This window comes from Prunus avium, chromosome 5 (genome assembly GCF_965620075.1).
Source record: "Prunus avium chromosome 5, drPruAviu1.hap1.1, whole genome shotgun sequence".
NCBI classification, from domain to species: Eukaryota; Viridiplantae; Streptophyta; class Magnoliopsida; order Rosales; family Rosaceae; genus Prunus; species Prunus avium.
In genome coordinates, this window is record NC_142288.1 from 503,600 (window position 1) to 519,498 (window position 15,899).

The following is a 15,899-nucleotide window of genomic DNA, read 5'->3' on the forward strand; positions in this document are numbered from 1 at the left end:
TTCCGAAAATTGCTACGAATTCATTGAGGCTTCATCTTTCTTACTAAATTCCCCGTTTCGTGGTGACGCTAAATTATTATGATATTGTTCTTTACCCTAAATTATTATTATATGACTTTTTACCTTCTATATTTATTAATTTTATTGACCCTAATTTTTTTTTTTTGTAATTTTGTTATGCGAAAAGACCATTTCAGGTGCCAATTAGTTTCTCTCTTCTTCAATTTCTTAACTTCTAATTTTTATTAGGGTTAAGGGATGTTTTGAAAAAGTAAATGAAAAAAATACATGTCAACCATTGTATGGCATCAGAAAAAAATTAGTTTAGGATATGATGAGTGGGAAAATGTCTTTTCCAAGCACTGGTGAACAGACAGCTCACTCCATGCACGCCTTTTCGTTTACCAAATATTAAGATTGTAGTTGGGCAAAATATCTATGTCAGTAAAATGTCATATTACCCATCTCTGATGTCAGTAAGCATTCAAGTATACAAATATATATACGTAGATTTATATATAAAACGGTTTATGACTGCACAAACACCAGACAAAATACATTAAAACCCAACATTTGGCCAACGTAGCCAGCCAACGTAGAACTGAAGAGAAGCAAGTCCAGAAAGCATAAAAACCTTAAATACATACTACAACTAATTATAAGGGTATGGATTCCCTGGCACAACATACACACGCATTACCTTGAACCAAAAAACACTCTCACGGTGCCATTTGCATCGATTGCAACAAGTCCAGAACGAAGGATTTATCTTTGCTTCAGTAGGCCAGCCTTCAATAACAAAACACCATTCGTTGTTGTTACAAGCGCTGCAATGATTGAACTTAATCTTCCCATGATTTTGTAAGGCGAAGCCACCAACCATCAGACCAGGGCATTAAATGCTCCACCAAGGCCCGGGATGCAGAGCCCACCACCAGGGCGGCGGCCGGGGTTTATGGGTGTCACACCACCATGCTTCACGTTCCCAAATGCCGACTCGACTGCCCACTAGCTCTGATCAGCCTCATCATGCAAATTTTCAGCTTCATGGTCTCCTCAAGACTTCCCCTATAAATAGCAAGCTCCAATTACATTTAAAGGGTTCAAACACCAAACACAAGCCTCCCACGGAGCAAATTATATTTTCCTGTCATTTATCTTTTTGTAATGCACTTTCAATACCTTTACTTGCTTTCTTAAGAGTAGTGGCAGTTTGTAGGAAAATCCATTCATCAATACATCATACGACCCTTGATTTTCAAGGCTCCAGAGCATCATCCCGGTTACTCTCTCGTTCACCCCATATATCATACGACCGTTGTTCCCTAGCAACGAGCCGGAGCACCCCCCTAAAACCACCATCAGCACCACCATCAACGGCCTTGTAGCTCAGGCCGTGAACCTGACGGTCGAGATCAATTCCTCTCTTGGCCACTATCGCTCTGATTAGAAGTCAGACTTAAACAGGCGCGCAACTCATCTATTCACCCAGCCGTATCATTCACAAACGCACGGTAAACCGTGCTGGCACGCCAGCGCACAAACCACACGGCGTCAGAAGAAGGAAGACCTGTGCTGACGCAGATCCCCTCGGCCCGGAACACCAGGCCGTGAGATTCGCGAACGCCAACAAGGACTTTGTGCAAGTTGTTGTGGTGTCGACAAGTGTCTCGGAGATTAGGTTCGGCAGTTAGGAGCTTCGGCAGTCGGGAGCTTCGGCAGGTGTAGCTGCAGATTTGGGCCACCGGTTCTAAGTACTTTGACAAGGAGGCAAGCTGCAGATTTGGCTAGGCCTGAGTGCTAGGCTAGGCAGGGGACCAAGGTGCCAATCGGCAAGGGCCATCTACGGCTTGTATTGAGCCTGTTTTGCGCAAGATAGGGCTAGGCAGGGGCTAGGCATAATGAGTTACAGGGCTTCGGCAAGAAAAGAATTTAGGTGAGCTGCCGTAAGAGGTTGGGTCCCTTGGGCCTTCGGCAAGTGTATGGCTTCAGGAATGGAAGATGGGCTTTTGAGTTATGGGTTTGGCAAGCTTTTTAGCCTGTCTTGGAGCTGCAGAAGGCAAGGAGAAGGTGTTAGGGGCTGGGCCCGTGAGTTTGGGCTTGGACCAGAACCAGGTTAAGGCAAGTGTCCCTCCAAGCTCCGTGGGCTTCGATACCCTTGGTGTTTCAACTCAAGTGGGCTTCGACAACTCTTGGGGCTGGGCTTTTGTGGAGTTGTGAAAGCTAGGGTTTGGGAGAAGGGTGTGTAACTCCTTATTAGCTTAAGACATGCCGCCACCTTCAGTCATGTCGCCCTTCTTGCCGTAATCTCAGCTTCCGCATCTCGTGCTGTCACGGCTTGGAGCTGGGCCAAGAAAGATTGGGCAAGGTGAAAATTTGCGACCCCTTAATTGGTTTTGCACAAGCCTTGCCGTTCGACAAGGCTAATTTGTGAATTTTGCCCCGTTTTTGTTGTTGTTTTTTTTTGTTTTTTTGTTTTAATTTGAAATTTGAAATTCAAATTGTGAAGCAGGTACAAGGAATTTGAGAGGGAAGCCGAAAGGGTGCTAGGGTTTGCTCGGGAATCGAGGCGTGGGTACCATTTAGGCTTTATAAATAGGAGTTTGGGGTGACGAAGGCATCACACTTGGAGATTTTGAGAAAATTTTCTAGAAAGTGAGAAGGAGAAAAGGAGATTTCCGGGGAAATACCTCGTGGTGGTGTTGTGGCCAAGGTGATTTCTGGCGTCTTGTTCGTGGTGGTGCAAACAAGTTTAGACCTTATTTCCCTTGAATTTTCGAATTGAAATGTCCTTTTTGTATGAACACCTTGAATATGAGCATGAACTTGATGTACACTTTGAACATTGATATGAACCTGTTGAATGTATGTTTCGATCCTTCTTGCATGTGCATTAGTTCCTTTTCTTGTTTCTGCAAATTGTAGATGTCTGAAAGTTCTGATAGAGAAAGCCATGACCCCCCTGCCTTTGGTGGGGAAGATACCGAAAGTGAGAGTTCCCAGTCAGAGCCAAGCCTTTATGTTTGTTATGAACGTGAGAGTTCCCAAACAGAGGGTGTGGTAGAAGGCGTTATAGAGAGTAGGATGGTAGTGCACAAGGGTGAGAGGGGTGAGCCATCCATAGACTCTGGGTCAGCTGCATATAGGGAGATGCAGAGGAATTACAAGGAGTTAGAGGCCATAGCTAATCGGGTTCTAGCTTTGCCTCATACACCAGAGGTGGGCTCGAGTAATCAGGCATCACCATCGGGGTCCGTTGGTGTAGCTGTGGCTTCAGCTTCAGAGGGAGTGGACATACGGGTTGGTGTCCCTTTGGTGAAGCGGAATTCTCTTACAGAAATAAAGTTGGCCGAGCTTTGGACAGAGTGTTGTGTTCCACCCTATGTAGGCTTGAGGTTACCGATTGCAGCAGATGTGGTTAGATATCCTCCTGAGGGCTCTGTATTGATTTTTACGGATATGTACCAGCATGGCTTTAGACTACCGTTTCATCCTTGGGTGCAGATGATGTTGGCCAAGCTGGGGTATGCGCCAGGGCAATATAATCCCAACTTTTGGATTCTTCTTCATGGGGTTTACATTGCTTGGTGGTTGGTTGGGTTGGGGGAGCCAATATTCGAGCAATTCATTTATTTGTACTCAATTTCGAAACAACAGGGAAGTTTTTGCTGGGTGCAAGCCAATTGTCGAAAGGCAAAAGAGAGGGGTTATTTTATCAGTCACATGCCTACTACTCAGAAGTCCTGGAGGAACAAGTGGTGCCTGACTTATGGTGATTGGGAGTGTGCACCAGGGAAGACCGTTGCCAAACACATTCCTACCCACTTCCAGTCTATAGGTCCTTGGCCCCATCCTTTAAGACTAAGTGTTGTTTTGTTGTGTTTTACTCTTGGTTCTCCATTGTTGCTTGTGCAAGTGTAAATGGCTGAGTAGTATGTAACATTTGCTGCAAGTTCGGTGAAGTGGGGGTCTATCTCCAAGGAGCAAGAAGACGAAGTTGAGAGGGTGAGGTCACTGTTGTCAGAGACCGAGCGTGAGTGCCGAAACTTAGTCACTCAGAAGAATCTGTTTGAGTCCGGACTTCTGCAAGGAAGTAAGTACTTAGGTTACCTTTGTTGTCTTCTAATTGCTTTTTGTAATTGTGACTAACTTAGCTGTTGATGTGCAGTGGCAAGTGTTATAAAGGGAGGCACGAAGGTTGTGGTGGATATTGATGAGGCCGAGATGCAGAGGCGGTTGAGGGAGTCTCGAGCCAAGAAGGCAGAGAAGGGGGGGTGCCCCGCAGGCGACTGGGAAGCGCCTTAGAGATGACGATGAGGGGCGGGTTGCTGACGTGCTGGGAAAGAGGCAAGCGTTGGAGGAAGCTTACCAGAGTGTGATGGGGGTGGGGCCTAGGCTTCCTCCTTTAAATCTGCAAGCGCCGCCGAAGCTACCCTTAAGTATTGATGATGTGTTTGCTGAAGGGGTGGAGAAGGTGGACTTCTCCAAGCTGCATCGGCAGAAGAAAAAGGTGAACTTGGCAATGCATCGGCAGGAAGTTCCCTTGGTGAACGTCTTCCTGGAAGGTGTGAAGAGTGATCCTGAGGCTCTGGCTAGGACGCATGCCTCCAACTTTGCAAATCGGGCCCAGAAGACGGTTCTCACGTCTGCTTATGTAAGTGATATCTGTTTATGAATTTGTTCTTATCATTCTAGTTTGTTCTGATTGATGATGCTTTGTGTTGTAGGCCTTTGGCGAGATGTATGTCAATATGGCTAAGGCAGATAAGGAGATTCAGAGGCTGAAAAAGTGCGATGAGCTGGCCAAGAGCAAGATGGCGGAGGCGCAGGAGGCCATCCGAGAGAGGAACACCCTGTTGTTGCAGAAGGCGGAGCTAGCCAAAGAGGTGGAAGAGCTAAAATGGTCGAAGGCCGATGAGGTAGCTGCTGCCCGTGCCGAAGCAGTCGAGTCATTCCGATCGTCAGAGGAGCTGAGGAGTTACATCATGGACCGGTTGGTGGATGAGCAACTTCGCTGGGAGGAGAGACTAGCAAGGTTCAACCCTTCGATTGAGATCAACTTTGATACCAGTGGCCAGCCTCCTACACCTAGTCCCACTACCGATGACACTGCCGCCGTGCCAGAGTTAGAGTCGGCCCCCGCGGATGCCGCTTCTTCCTAGACTTGAAGGCGTTGCCTTCCTTATGTACCTTAGTTATTTTTTGGGACTTGAGGTTTGTTTTTGCTTTGTATGAACATTTTGCCTTGCTTGGGGCAAGTGTATGTTGATTTGCTATGATATTAGACTTGTTGTCATTTGATATCGATTGTGCTTAGAAAAATGATAATCATGTGATTGGTAAGAATTAGCTAAGGTCATGCATTTCATTAGATAAGTGCCAAGAGGCAAAAGGTACAAGAGATGGTCGAGTCAAGGCTCAATACCAAAGTTTAAGAAAACATATTGTCCTAGGGTCTAGGTGTGTTTACTTAAAGTAGTACTTGAGGTGATCAGCATTCCAAGGATGGGGCAAGGTATTGCCCTTGGAATCACGAAGCTGATAAGTGCCAGGACGGCAGACTTTGGTAATCTCGTAGGGACCTTCCCATGTAGGACCCAAGGTAACTTCGGTAGGGTTTTTGGTGGCCAAGGAAACCTTGCGCATGACCCAGTCCCCAGTCTTGAAAGCACGGGGTTTGACTCGGGAGTCATAGTACTTGGCAATACACTGTTTGTACGCGACGTAGCGCATGTTGGATTTGTTATGAAGCTCATCAACGAAGTCGAGGTTCAGTGCTAGCTGCTCGTCATTGGCTTCGGCATCATAAGTGGAGGTTCGGTATGTGGGCTGACCAATCTCAACTGGGGCCACAACCTTAGTACCAAAGGAAAGGTTGAATGGCGTTTTCCCTATGGAGGTACGGAAGGTGGTGAGGTAGGACCAGAGAACTTCTGGTAGTAACTCTGGCCAGCAACCCTTGGCTTTGTCAAGCTTGGTCTTCAGGGTCATCTTGATGATTTTGTTCACAGCTTCGACCTGGCCATTGGACTGGGGATGGGCTGGGGAGGCGAAGCAAAGACGTATCTTGAGGTTGGAACAAAATTGCTTGAACTTTGCATTGTCAAATTGCCGGCCATTGTCGATGACGATGGTGTGGGGGATGCCGAAGTGACATACGATGTTCTTCCAGACGAACATTTCAATGCGAGCTACCGTTATGGTAGCTAAGGCCTCAGCTTCAGCCCACTTGGTGAAGGAGTCCACAGCTACAACTGCATACTTGACTTGGCCCTTACCCTCAGGCATAGGTCCAATGAGGTCAAGTCCCCATTGGGCAAATGGCCAAGGACTGACCATGGCTGTCAATGGTTCAGCTGGAAGTTGTGGGATGTTGGCAAATCGCTGACACTTATCGCACTTCTGGGTGAAGGCTTGGGCATTAGTGTGAAGTGAAGGCCAGAAGTGTCCTTGCCGAATGGCCTTATGCGCTAGGGAGCGAGCGCCTGAATGATTGCTGCAGATGCCCTCATGGATCTCCCGAAGGACATAGTTACCTTCCTCTGGAGTCAGACACCGAAGTAGGGAAGGCTGAAGCAACGCTTATATAGAGCGCCATTAATGATCAGGTATCGAGCGGAGCGATAGCGAACACGTCGTGCTTCAGCAGGATCAGTAGGTAATGTCTGGTTTTGCAAGAATTGAAGGATGGGGTCCATCCAAGTTGAGCTGTGATCAATGGTACAGATGAGTGGGGTTTGTGTGGTAGGCCGATCCAAGAACTCGATGTGGATGTTGCGGCCGAGGCCCTGGTCTAAGGCCGAGGCTAGCCTGGCCAAAGCATCGGCGTGGCTATTCTCGGAGCGTGGTACCTGGCTGATGAGATAAGCATCAAAAGATGTCAACAGGTGGTGGGTATGATGAAGATACGCTGTCATAGAGATGTCTTTGGCAGTGAAGTCCTGGTTGACTTGATGAACAATGAGTTTGGAGTCACTGAATATCTAGATTTGTTTAACACCCATCTCTTTGGCTAGACGAAGGCCAGCTAAGAGTGCTTCATACTCGGCCGCATTGTGGAGGCATGGAAGTGAAAGCGGAGGGCGTACTCAAGGACAACCTTATCTAGGGAGATAAGAACAAGGCTAGCCCCACATCCCTGGGCATTGGAGGAGCCATCCACGTACAATGTCCACAAGGGCTGGGTAAGGTTGAGGGTGCCATTGCTGGTGATGTGGACCAAGTTCAACGGAGGAATGGGCTTAGCAGGTATGACTTAGGGAGTCGCCGAAGCTTGGGGTTCTGTGAACTCAAAGATGAAGTCTGCGACCGCCTGTCCCTGATAGCTGGGCGAGGCTTATAGTGGATATCAAATTCACCAAGCTCGATGGCCCACTTGACCAGCCTACCAGAAGTCTCTGGCTTCTGCAACACTTGTCTGAGCGGTTGGTTGGTTAGGACATGAATGGTATGTGCCTGGAAATAAGGTCTCAGGCATCTGGCGGACACTACTAAGGCAAAAGCCAACTTCTCAATGTCTGGGTACCGAACCTCTGCGTCTTGCAAGGCTTTGCTAACGTAATGCACTGGATGTTCGGCACCCCCATGTGGACGAATGAGCACCGAGTTAACCGCCATAGCTGAGACGGATAGGTAAAGCGTGAGGATGTCTCCAGGCTCAGGGGTTGACAATAAAGGGGCCCGGCTCATGTGCTCCTTGAGCTCGCTGAAAGCTTTGTCACACTCTGGGGTCCAAGTGATGTTACGCTTAGTGCCCTTGAGAGCCTTGGAGAATGGGGCACAACGATCAGTGGCCTTGGAGATAAACCTGGTGAGGGCTGCGACGCATCTAGTTCGGCTCTAGATGTCCTTGACCGTCTTCTGTATCGTCATATCCAAGATGGCCTGAATCTTTTCTGGGTTAGCCTTAATACCCCACTGGCTGATCATGAAGCCGAGGAATTTGCCTGAAGCCATGCCGAAGGCGCACTTCGTGGGGTTGAGTCTCATTCTATACTGCTTCAGGATGGCGAACATAGCAGAGAGGTTAGGAATGTGCTGGTCAGCGGTGCGACTCTTGACTAGCATATCATTGACATAAACCTCCATAGTGTTGTCGATCAGTGGGGCAAAGATGCTGTTCAAAAGGCGCTGATAAGTGGCGCCAACATTTTTGAGGCCGAAGGGCATTACCTTGTAACAATAGAGGCCACGATTTGTAATGAAGGAGGTGTGGGCTTGGTCATCAGGATGCATGAAGATCTGGTTGTACCCAGAATAGGCATCCATGAAGCTAAGAAGGGCATGGCCTACTGTGGCGTCCACGAGTTGGGCGATTCTAGGTAGAGGGAAGTTATCCTTCGGACAAGCCCGATTTAGGTTGGTGTAGTCCACACACATGCGCCAGCCTTTCTTCGATTTGCGGACCATCACTACATTAGCCAGCCAGGTGGAATAGTTTACCTCCCTGATGAATCCAATGCTTGTCCACCTCCGCCTTCATGGCTTCGTACCTCTCTAGGTCGTAGGCACGACGCTTCTGCTGAACAGGTCGGATGGCAGGATTAATGCTGAGCCGATGAGAAATGACATCAGGTGATATGCCAGGTATGTCGTTGTAGGACCAGGCGAAGACCTCGGAGTTAAGGCGAAGGAAAGCTACGAGGTCAGAGCGAAGCTCCAATGAGAGGGAGGTGCCGATCCGGGACGTCGTCACGAAGGCTAACCAACTCAAGGTCTTCCACAGGTTCAGCTTGTTTCGTGACAAATTCCTCCCTAGGGTCCTCAGGTCGTTCAGTGCCGGCTGGAGAAGGGGCTGGGGCCTTGGTTACCATAAGGGCTTGGCCCTTGGGTTGGCGATTGGTGGATTTGACTGCCGAAACATAGCAACTTCGGGCCCTCAGTTGGTCGCCGTGCACCGTGCCTGTGCCATGGGGGGTGGGGAACTTCAGCAGTAGCATGTGTGTGGAAACGAAAACCTTCATTTGTGCCAAGGCTGGGTGACCGAGGATGACATTGTAGGCTGTGGGACAATCCACGATAAGGAAGGGAGTGGTGATGGTTGCCCGCTGGGGTGCTGAACCAATAGATGTAGGGAGATGGATGCTGCCAATGGGCTGAACTACATCGCCAGAGAAGCTCACAAGGGGTGTGATGCTTCGGTCAAGCAAGTGAGCGGGGACCTGGAGTTCATTGAAGGCATCGGCGAACATCACACTGACTGAACTGCCAGTGTCCACCAGGATACGCCCAACATCAAAGTTAGATATGTCCTCACGGATAATGAGTGGGTCGTCATGGGGGAGGATGACACCACGTTCTTCTTCCAAGCTGAAGGTAATGGGGGCCCAGCCTAATTTTTGCGTCTTCGGTAGGCGTCCCTGCTCAGTGCTGAAGACCTGATGGGCATAGGAGGATCGAACATAGTGCTTGATGGAATTATTGGATGTCCCAGCCAGGGTGGGGCCACCATTGATAGTGGAGATCATGTTGATCTGTCGGTATCATGGCCAGTGAACTGATGACAGCGACAGAAGACACCTGTGTTTGGCATAGACTTGCTGATCGGTCTTCTGGGGGGAGGCTTGGGTATCATTAGTGCCTCGTGCACCAGGACATTCTCATAGGTGGTGTTGAGGGTGGTGGAGCCCGATCACTTGTCCTGGGGGGGGTTGCCTCCGCTGGACTGGTGATGGTTGCCATGTCTGCCACGCTTCGCATTGCTAAAGGTGTGCTGGTAGCTATCCTACCTCTTGGGGTGCTGGGTACCCTGGTTGTCTTGGGTGGGAGCAGAATACTGAGGTGGGGCTGTGTTGGGTACTGAAGCAGGTGGGGGATTAATGGGAGCACCACGTGCTGAGGTAGCTGGGCCACTCTTGGAATTAAAGTACTCAGCCTTTGCATGGACAGCGGCTTGCTTCATCAGTTCGGTGTAGGTGTTCCATTGGTTGTTGTGGACCAGGTAACAGAAGTTGGACTCGCAGAGGCCACTCTTGAAACCGCCGAAGGCAACCCGATCATCGGTATCTGGGCAACGAGAGTACTCATGGCTAAAGCGGGCTGCATACTCCCGAAGGGGTTCGTCCTCACCCTATCAAAGCATGTACAAGTCATCTGTGGAGTACAAGCGATCAGTTTGGATCATGAAATGGTCGAGGAAGGTTTGCTTCAAGCTATCAAAGGAGTTGATAGTCCTAGGGTTTAACCGGTAAAACCAATTTAGAGCAGCGCCACTGAGGGTAGAAGGGAAAAGAAGAAACATTCCTTCATCACTGAGGCCCTTGCATCCAAGGGCGGACTGGAAGGAGTGGATATGGGTGAGAGGATCCTCCATGCCAGTGTAGAAGGCGATGCGGAGCGGCTGAATGTCCTTCTCCTGGTGGTAATTGAGGATACGTTCGGTAAAGGGCCCAGGGTGTGGCTTCGCCCAGAGGGGCTGGTGGCTGCGATGGTGCTCGCTCTCCAGGCGTTAGACCTTCTCAAAGAGGGGGTGCATGGCCGGGTCAGCATGTGGAAGAGCATTGGGTGCTGAAGACCTGTAGGGTTGGGTAGTCTTCCCAACCCTAGAAATCTTCGGAGCAAAGGGTCTCCTAGTCTTCAGCGTTATAAGGTTCCCAATCGTCCGAGTCCCCGACCTCTTCCGTCGTGGCTACCTGGGTGGGCTTCGGCAGGGGCCCAAGTTAAGTTACCTTTGGGTTATGGAGGTCTACATTAATTTTGATTGGGTCTGGTCGACGCTCTGAGATACGGTGCCTACAGTCCCTATAAACTTAGCTGGGGCATTGGGTTGGCCTTTTGGCGGGGGAACATGGAGAAATTTCAACTTGGTTGCCTCTAGGTGGAGGTCACCCTTGCCTTTGTCAAGCCTATTTTGTATAGGACCGCTATGACGGGAGGTAAGTGGATGGTTCAGTTGGGTGTGCCCAATGTCCTGGGTGTGGTCCGGCTGGGTGAATTGGTAGCCTTTGCCTTCCAGACTGCGTTTCAGGGCTCGGCAGTCGTGCTCCAGTTCCACATTTTTTGTGCGGATTTGTTCGTAGTTCTCAGACATCTTCGTGACGCTGGCACAGAGACGCTCCACCTCCGCCTGGAGATCTCCTTTTGCCGAAGGTTTCCTTCGGGAGGACTCCCCACGGGGGGTGTGGCGCTGGGTATCGATACTTGCCTCACTCGGCATACCAGAATGCGGGGTGAAGAAGAGGCGACGAGGCTTGATTGGAGAAGGAGCCAGCGGAGTTGGTAGAGGAAGTTGGGATTCAAGAGTCGGTTCCCACAGACGGTGCCAAACTGTTGATACTCCATTTGGGAGGTCAACTTAGAGAGAAGGGGATCGTCTTCAGCAAGGAAGAAGGCTAGGTCCTTCGACAATTGAGTGACCTGTAGAAGACAAAGTAGGAGAAGCAGTCGTTAAGCTTCGGACACCGGTGTGGTGCCGGCCGAAGGCTCTCTGATGCTTAAGTCAGCTAAGAATGGTAATTTTGGCAGAGTAACTGTAAAGGTGAGAAATTAGTTACCCCCCTCATCTTGGGTACTGTTCCCTATTTATAGGGAAGTGAAAATGGAAGGCTTGCACAAAGTTTCGATGTGGGACTTTGTGCAAGTTGTTGTGGTGTCGACATGTGTCTCAGAGATTAGGTTCGGTAGTTAGGAGCTTCGGCAGTTGGGAGTTTCGGCAGATGTTTGCCACTTTGGAAGAGTGTCTTCCTTCGGCAGGGAGGAAGGTGTGTCTCCCTTGGTGCTAGTCATTTTGGTGCTAGATATGCTCGGTTGATTATGGTGTAAACAAGAAGGCTCTGGCATCACGAACTGGAATCGAAAGTTAGCAAAATGTATGGAAACGTTGGTGCAGTGGAGCAGAAATTCAGGTGACAATAGTAGGCAACAAATTCAAAAGCTGTTAACTGAACTTGAGATGATCTAGCAGAATGATGGATCTCTGCTTAATCAGAGTAAGCAAGACAAGCTAAAAAAGGACCTTGACTCGTTGTGGAAAGCAGAGGAATTGTATTGGTGTCAGAGATCCTGTGTTAACTAGCTGAAAGCAGGGGACAAAAATACCCGCTTTTTTCATCTATCTACAATTCAGCGGAGACAGCGCAATCGCATCTTGCGCCTTAAAAATAATAGGTGGATTTGGCTATCTGGAGAAAAAGCTTTGGAATCAGAATTTCGGAACTACTATTCTCAGCTTTTCACCTCAGTTGGTCCTCGTAATTGGGGGGGGGGATTCTAAATTGTATCCCTATTTGTATCTCATGAGAAATGAATGTGAGTCTGGTGGCTTCTTTCACTGAGGAGGAAATTACTATGGCTGCCCATCAACTTGGAGCTCTTAAATCCATTGGGCCAAATGGTTTCCCTAGTATGTTCTATCACAAGTTTTCGAACGAGGCAAAGGAATTTGTTAACCATGTTGCTATGGACTGGTTTAACGGTCATGCTCAACTTGGAGAAATTAATAAGACTTTCATTGCACTTATTCCTAAAGTTGCTGCTCCTAAATCAACGTGCCAGTTCAGACCAATTAGCCTCTGCAACACTTCTTATAAAATCTTGTGAAAAATCCTTGCCAACAGACTTAAGCAAATTGTTGTGAATTCTAGACAACCTGAAAAATAGAGATTATAAAGATTAGTCTAAACACAAATTATACTCACAAGTGCACAAGGTCAATCGTAATATAGTATGGCAAATAAGAGGTCATTCCCACGAGGATTGAGTTCAACTTCCAATTAGTCTAACCTAATTTCCTTCACAAAATACTTTAACTACTCTAATTATATAAACAAGAAATTAAACACGTAGCATACTCACGTAAACACAAAAGGGGTTTTTGAAAGAATGATTTAATTAGCAACGAAATTAAAAGACAAAATAAGTAAAAAGTCACGAAACACAAGGATGAGAAATTCAAATTGATAAAAGCACTAGGACAATGAATTCACCACTAGTAATCCGATCTAGCCTCTTATTCACCTACCTATTTACTAACCATTTGATGTCGCCGCTTAGTTTTCCTTTTTCATGAATTACCTATGGTATTTAGGCTAACTCGTATATTCCTACATGCAATTCGCCTATGGTATTTAGGTCAAATATCAACACATAGAAACTCATTAAGATCAGTGAAAACCTTGAACAAGCATGTAAACCCTAGGAGTACGGTATTTACCCTAGACGAATTACAAATCCTAATCACATGAAGCAAGCCTCAAATTAAGTATGGTATTTACTCTAATTTGCATCTGATTACTCAATTAAAAGTCTAGATGGTGATCAAGCATCAAGATAATCAACCAAGTTATTAAGCACAGTGATTAAGAATCCAACATCAAACGGCAATCAATAGATAGGTAAAATAAGAAAACTAGATTATCATACTAGGGCTACATCATGCCCTAGCAAAAGAAAATTAGTTACACATAATCATAGAATTCGACATAAACAAAAACATAAGGAAGAAACAATAAAACTTAGCCAATGGTGGTACTCTTCTGGCGTCTCCAATTTCTCCTAGTCTTTTTCTTCGTCCCTAAGGAGTTGTTTCTCATGCTTAAATAAGACACCCCACATCTATTCTTACCCTAGCTGGGCTTTTACAGCAGCCCAACAATAAAGAAAAACCTAATTAAAACATAAATCCAAAATGGGTAAGTACTTGACTCCTCTTCCTACTTGGACTGGGATAACATGTCAATTACTTTGCTTGCACGTTTGGGGATGTTCCTCCTCCAAGAAAAATCAGGAAAAATATGTAAATTGTAGATTTTTGTCTTATCTTTCCATCCATATATCGCACGCCATGAGGAAAAATCAGGAAAGTCTTCAAATGGTCATTCTTCCACAGCAGCACAGTTTTGACGGGATTGCATCTTATGCTGACTTAACTTCAAAGACTGCTCTCATTGGCTGCTCCGAAAATTTTAGAAAAATTCCACAATCATCTTCAAGATCTTAGCTTTTATCTCCAATTGGTCTTGTGCTAAAACTCCACCAAAAAGTCATATTTCCGTTGAAACAAATTACTTGCTCTGGAAAGCTGAAAATTGAGAAAATAAAGTAATAAGTCCTTTTTAAACCAAATTCTCCTACAAAAACTAAGTATAAAGAGTTCATAAATTTGTAATTTTATGGACTTATCACAAATCCTGCCTAAGGTTATATCTGACTCCCAAACTGCTTTTGTTCAAGGAAGGCTGATTTAGGATAGTATTGTTGTTAAATCTTGTCAAAAATCCTTGCCAACAGACTTAAGCAAATCCTGCCTGAGGTTATATCTGACTCCCAAACTGCTTTTGTTCAAGGAAGGTTGATTCAGGATAATATTGTTGTTGCTCATGAAGCTTTCCACTATTTACGCCTCAAGAAGAAGGTTAAAAACTATGAAGCTGGTCTCAAGGTGGATATGAGTAAGGCATATGGTAGGGTAGAATGGGACTTCCTTGCTGCAGCCATGGCTAAAATGGGTTTTGATAAATTTTGGATACTGATAGGATTTTAGCCACCTGCAAAACAGAGTTTAAAATGCTATATATACTCGCAATAGAACAAGTCTGTTATTAGTATAGCAAAGGTAAACACGAGGTCATTCCCACGAAGACTGCAGTCAATTGAAAAGATGTACTAAATACTTACTTGTAAATCAATGAATTATTATTTTTGGATTCAATGCGAATAAAATAAAACACAAATTGGGAAGAAAGTTTTGAAGGATTATTAATTGGTTGAGAAAATCAAGAAGATAAGACACTAGGGCTAGGTGTCCACCACATGCAATCCAATATAGCACTTACGTTCATTCATCCATTAAGAGGTAATTCCAGGTTGAAGATTGGTTACCTTACGTTTATTCTCCCTATGGCATTTAGGCTAGAATAATTCCTACAACATGCAATCTCCCTGTGGCATTTCACTACTACAAAAAGGGCAAAAGACGACCAGTAAACAACGACGGTAGATCAAAAAACCGTCGTTGTTTTTTAAAAGACGACGGTAATAGAAACCCGTCGTAGAAACATACTTTAAACACCTAAAAAACGGCACACGTATAGATATTTTGAAACCACGAAGCACGAAATTAAAAAAGCGTCGTCTTATTACAAAGGTATTTTCAGAGTTAAAATCTGAACCTAAAAACAACGACTGCATCTATGAAATCAACGCCGTATAAAGTAAAGACGACGATATAAAAATAAGACGCCGTGTTAATTAATTAATAAACACGACCCAATTTTCTTAGTCAACGACGCATCGCCGATTTAAATAAGTTACCACGATTGTAAATATAAATTTATCGACTTTTTAATTATACTATACTACGACGGTATCCATAACTCTACTGTCGCATAATTGTACTAACCACGACGGTTTGTTAAATTAACGACGTACAAATTTTATGCCATTATTCGTCTATCATTACCAGAATGAACTCTGTTCCTCATCATAATCGAACCAGAATGAACAAAGGCAATGTTTTAGAAGTGGATGATGTGCCAATTACTCTCACAAGGAGTTTGAGGGCAAGAAGCTTGTCTCAGCCGCCAAGGAAGGTCTCAAGCTTGATGAGAGTGAAGACGAGGCAAAGAAGAAGGAAGAGTTGAAGGAGAAGTTTGAGGGACTCTGCAAGGTTGTGAAGGATGTTTTGGGTGACAGAGTGGAGAAGGTTGTGGTGTCTGACCGTCTGACCGTGCTGGACTGCCAACATGGAAAGAATCATGAAGGCTCAGGCCTTGAGGGATAACAGAGCGGCTGGGTACATGTCGAGCAAGAAGACCATGGAGATCAACCCAGAGAACCCCATCATGGAGGAGCTGAGAAAGAGGGCTGATGCAGACCTTGTTCTCCTTCTGTGCAGAAAGACAATTTTTAAATGATGTGTGCGTGTTTGTGTCTTTCAGATACACAAACGCGCACACACATCA

General features: G+C 46.3%; 2 protein-coding genes across 2 annotated transcripts; both read left to right on the plus strand.

Annotated features, from left to right (window-relative positions):
- The first annotated feature begins 4,173 nt into the window (after positions 1 to 4,173).
- LOC110747360 (uncharacterized) lies at positions 4,174 to 5,162 on the plus strand. The gene is made up of 2 exons (XM_088253304.1): positions 4,174 to 4,654; positions 4,728 to 5,162. The coding sequence occupies exons 1-2, from the start codon at positions 4,379 to 4,381 to the stop codon at positions 5,160 to 5,162; spliced, it is 711 nt and encodes a 236-aa protein (XP_088109430.1). The 5' UTR covers positions 4,174 to 4,378.
- A 7,078-nt stretch (positions 5,163 to 12,240) lies between these two features.
- On the plus strand, positions 12,241 to 14,479 carry LOC148294189 (uncharacterized). The gene is made up of 2 exons (XM_088253305.1): positions 12,241 to 12,485; positions 14,227 to 14,479. The coding sequence occupies exons 1-2, from the start codon at positions 12,241 to 12,243 to the stop codon at positions 14,477 to 14,479; spliced, it is 498 nt and encodes a 165-aa protein (XP_088109431.1).
- Positions 14,480 to 15,899: the final 1,420 nt, after the last annotated feature.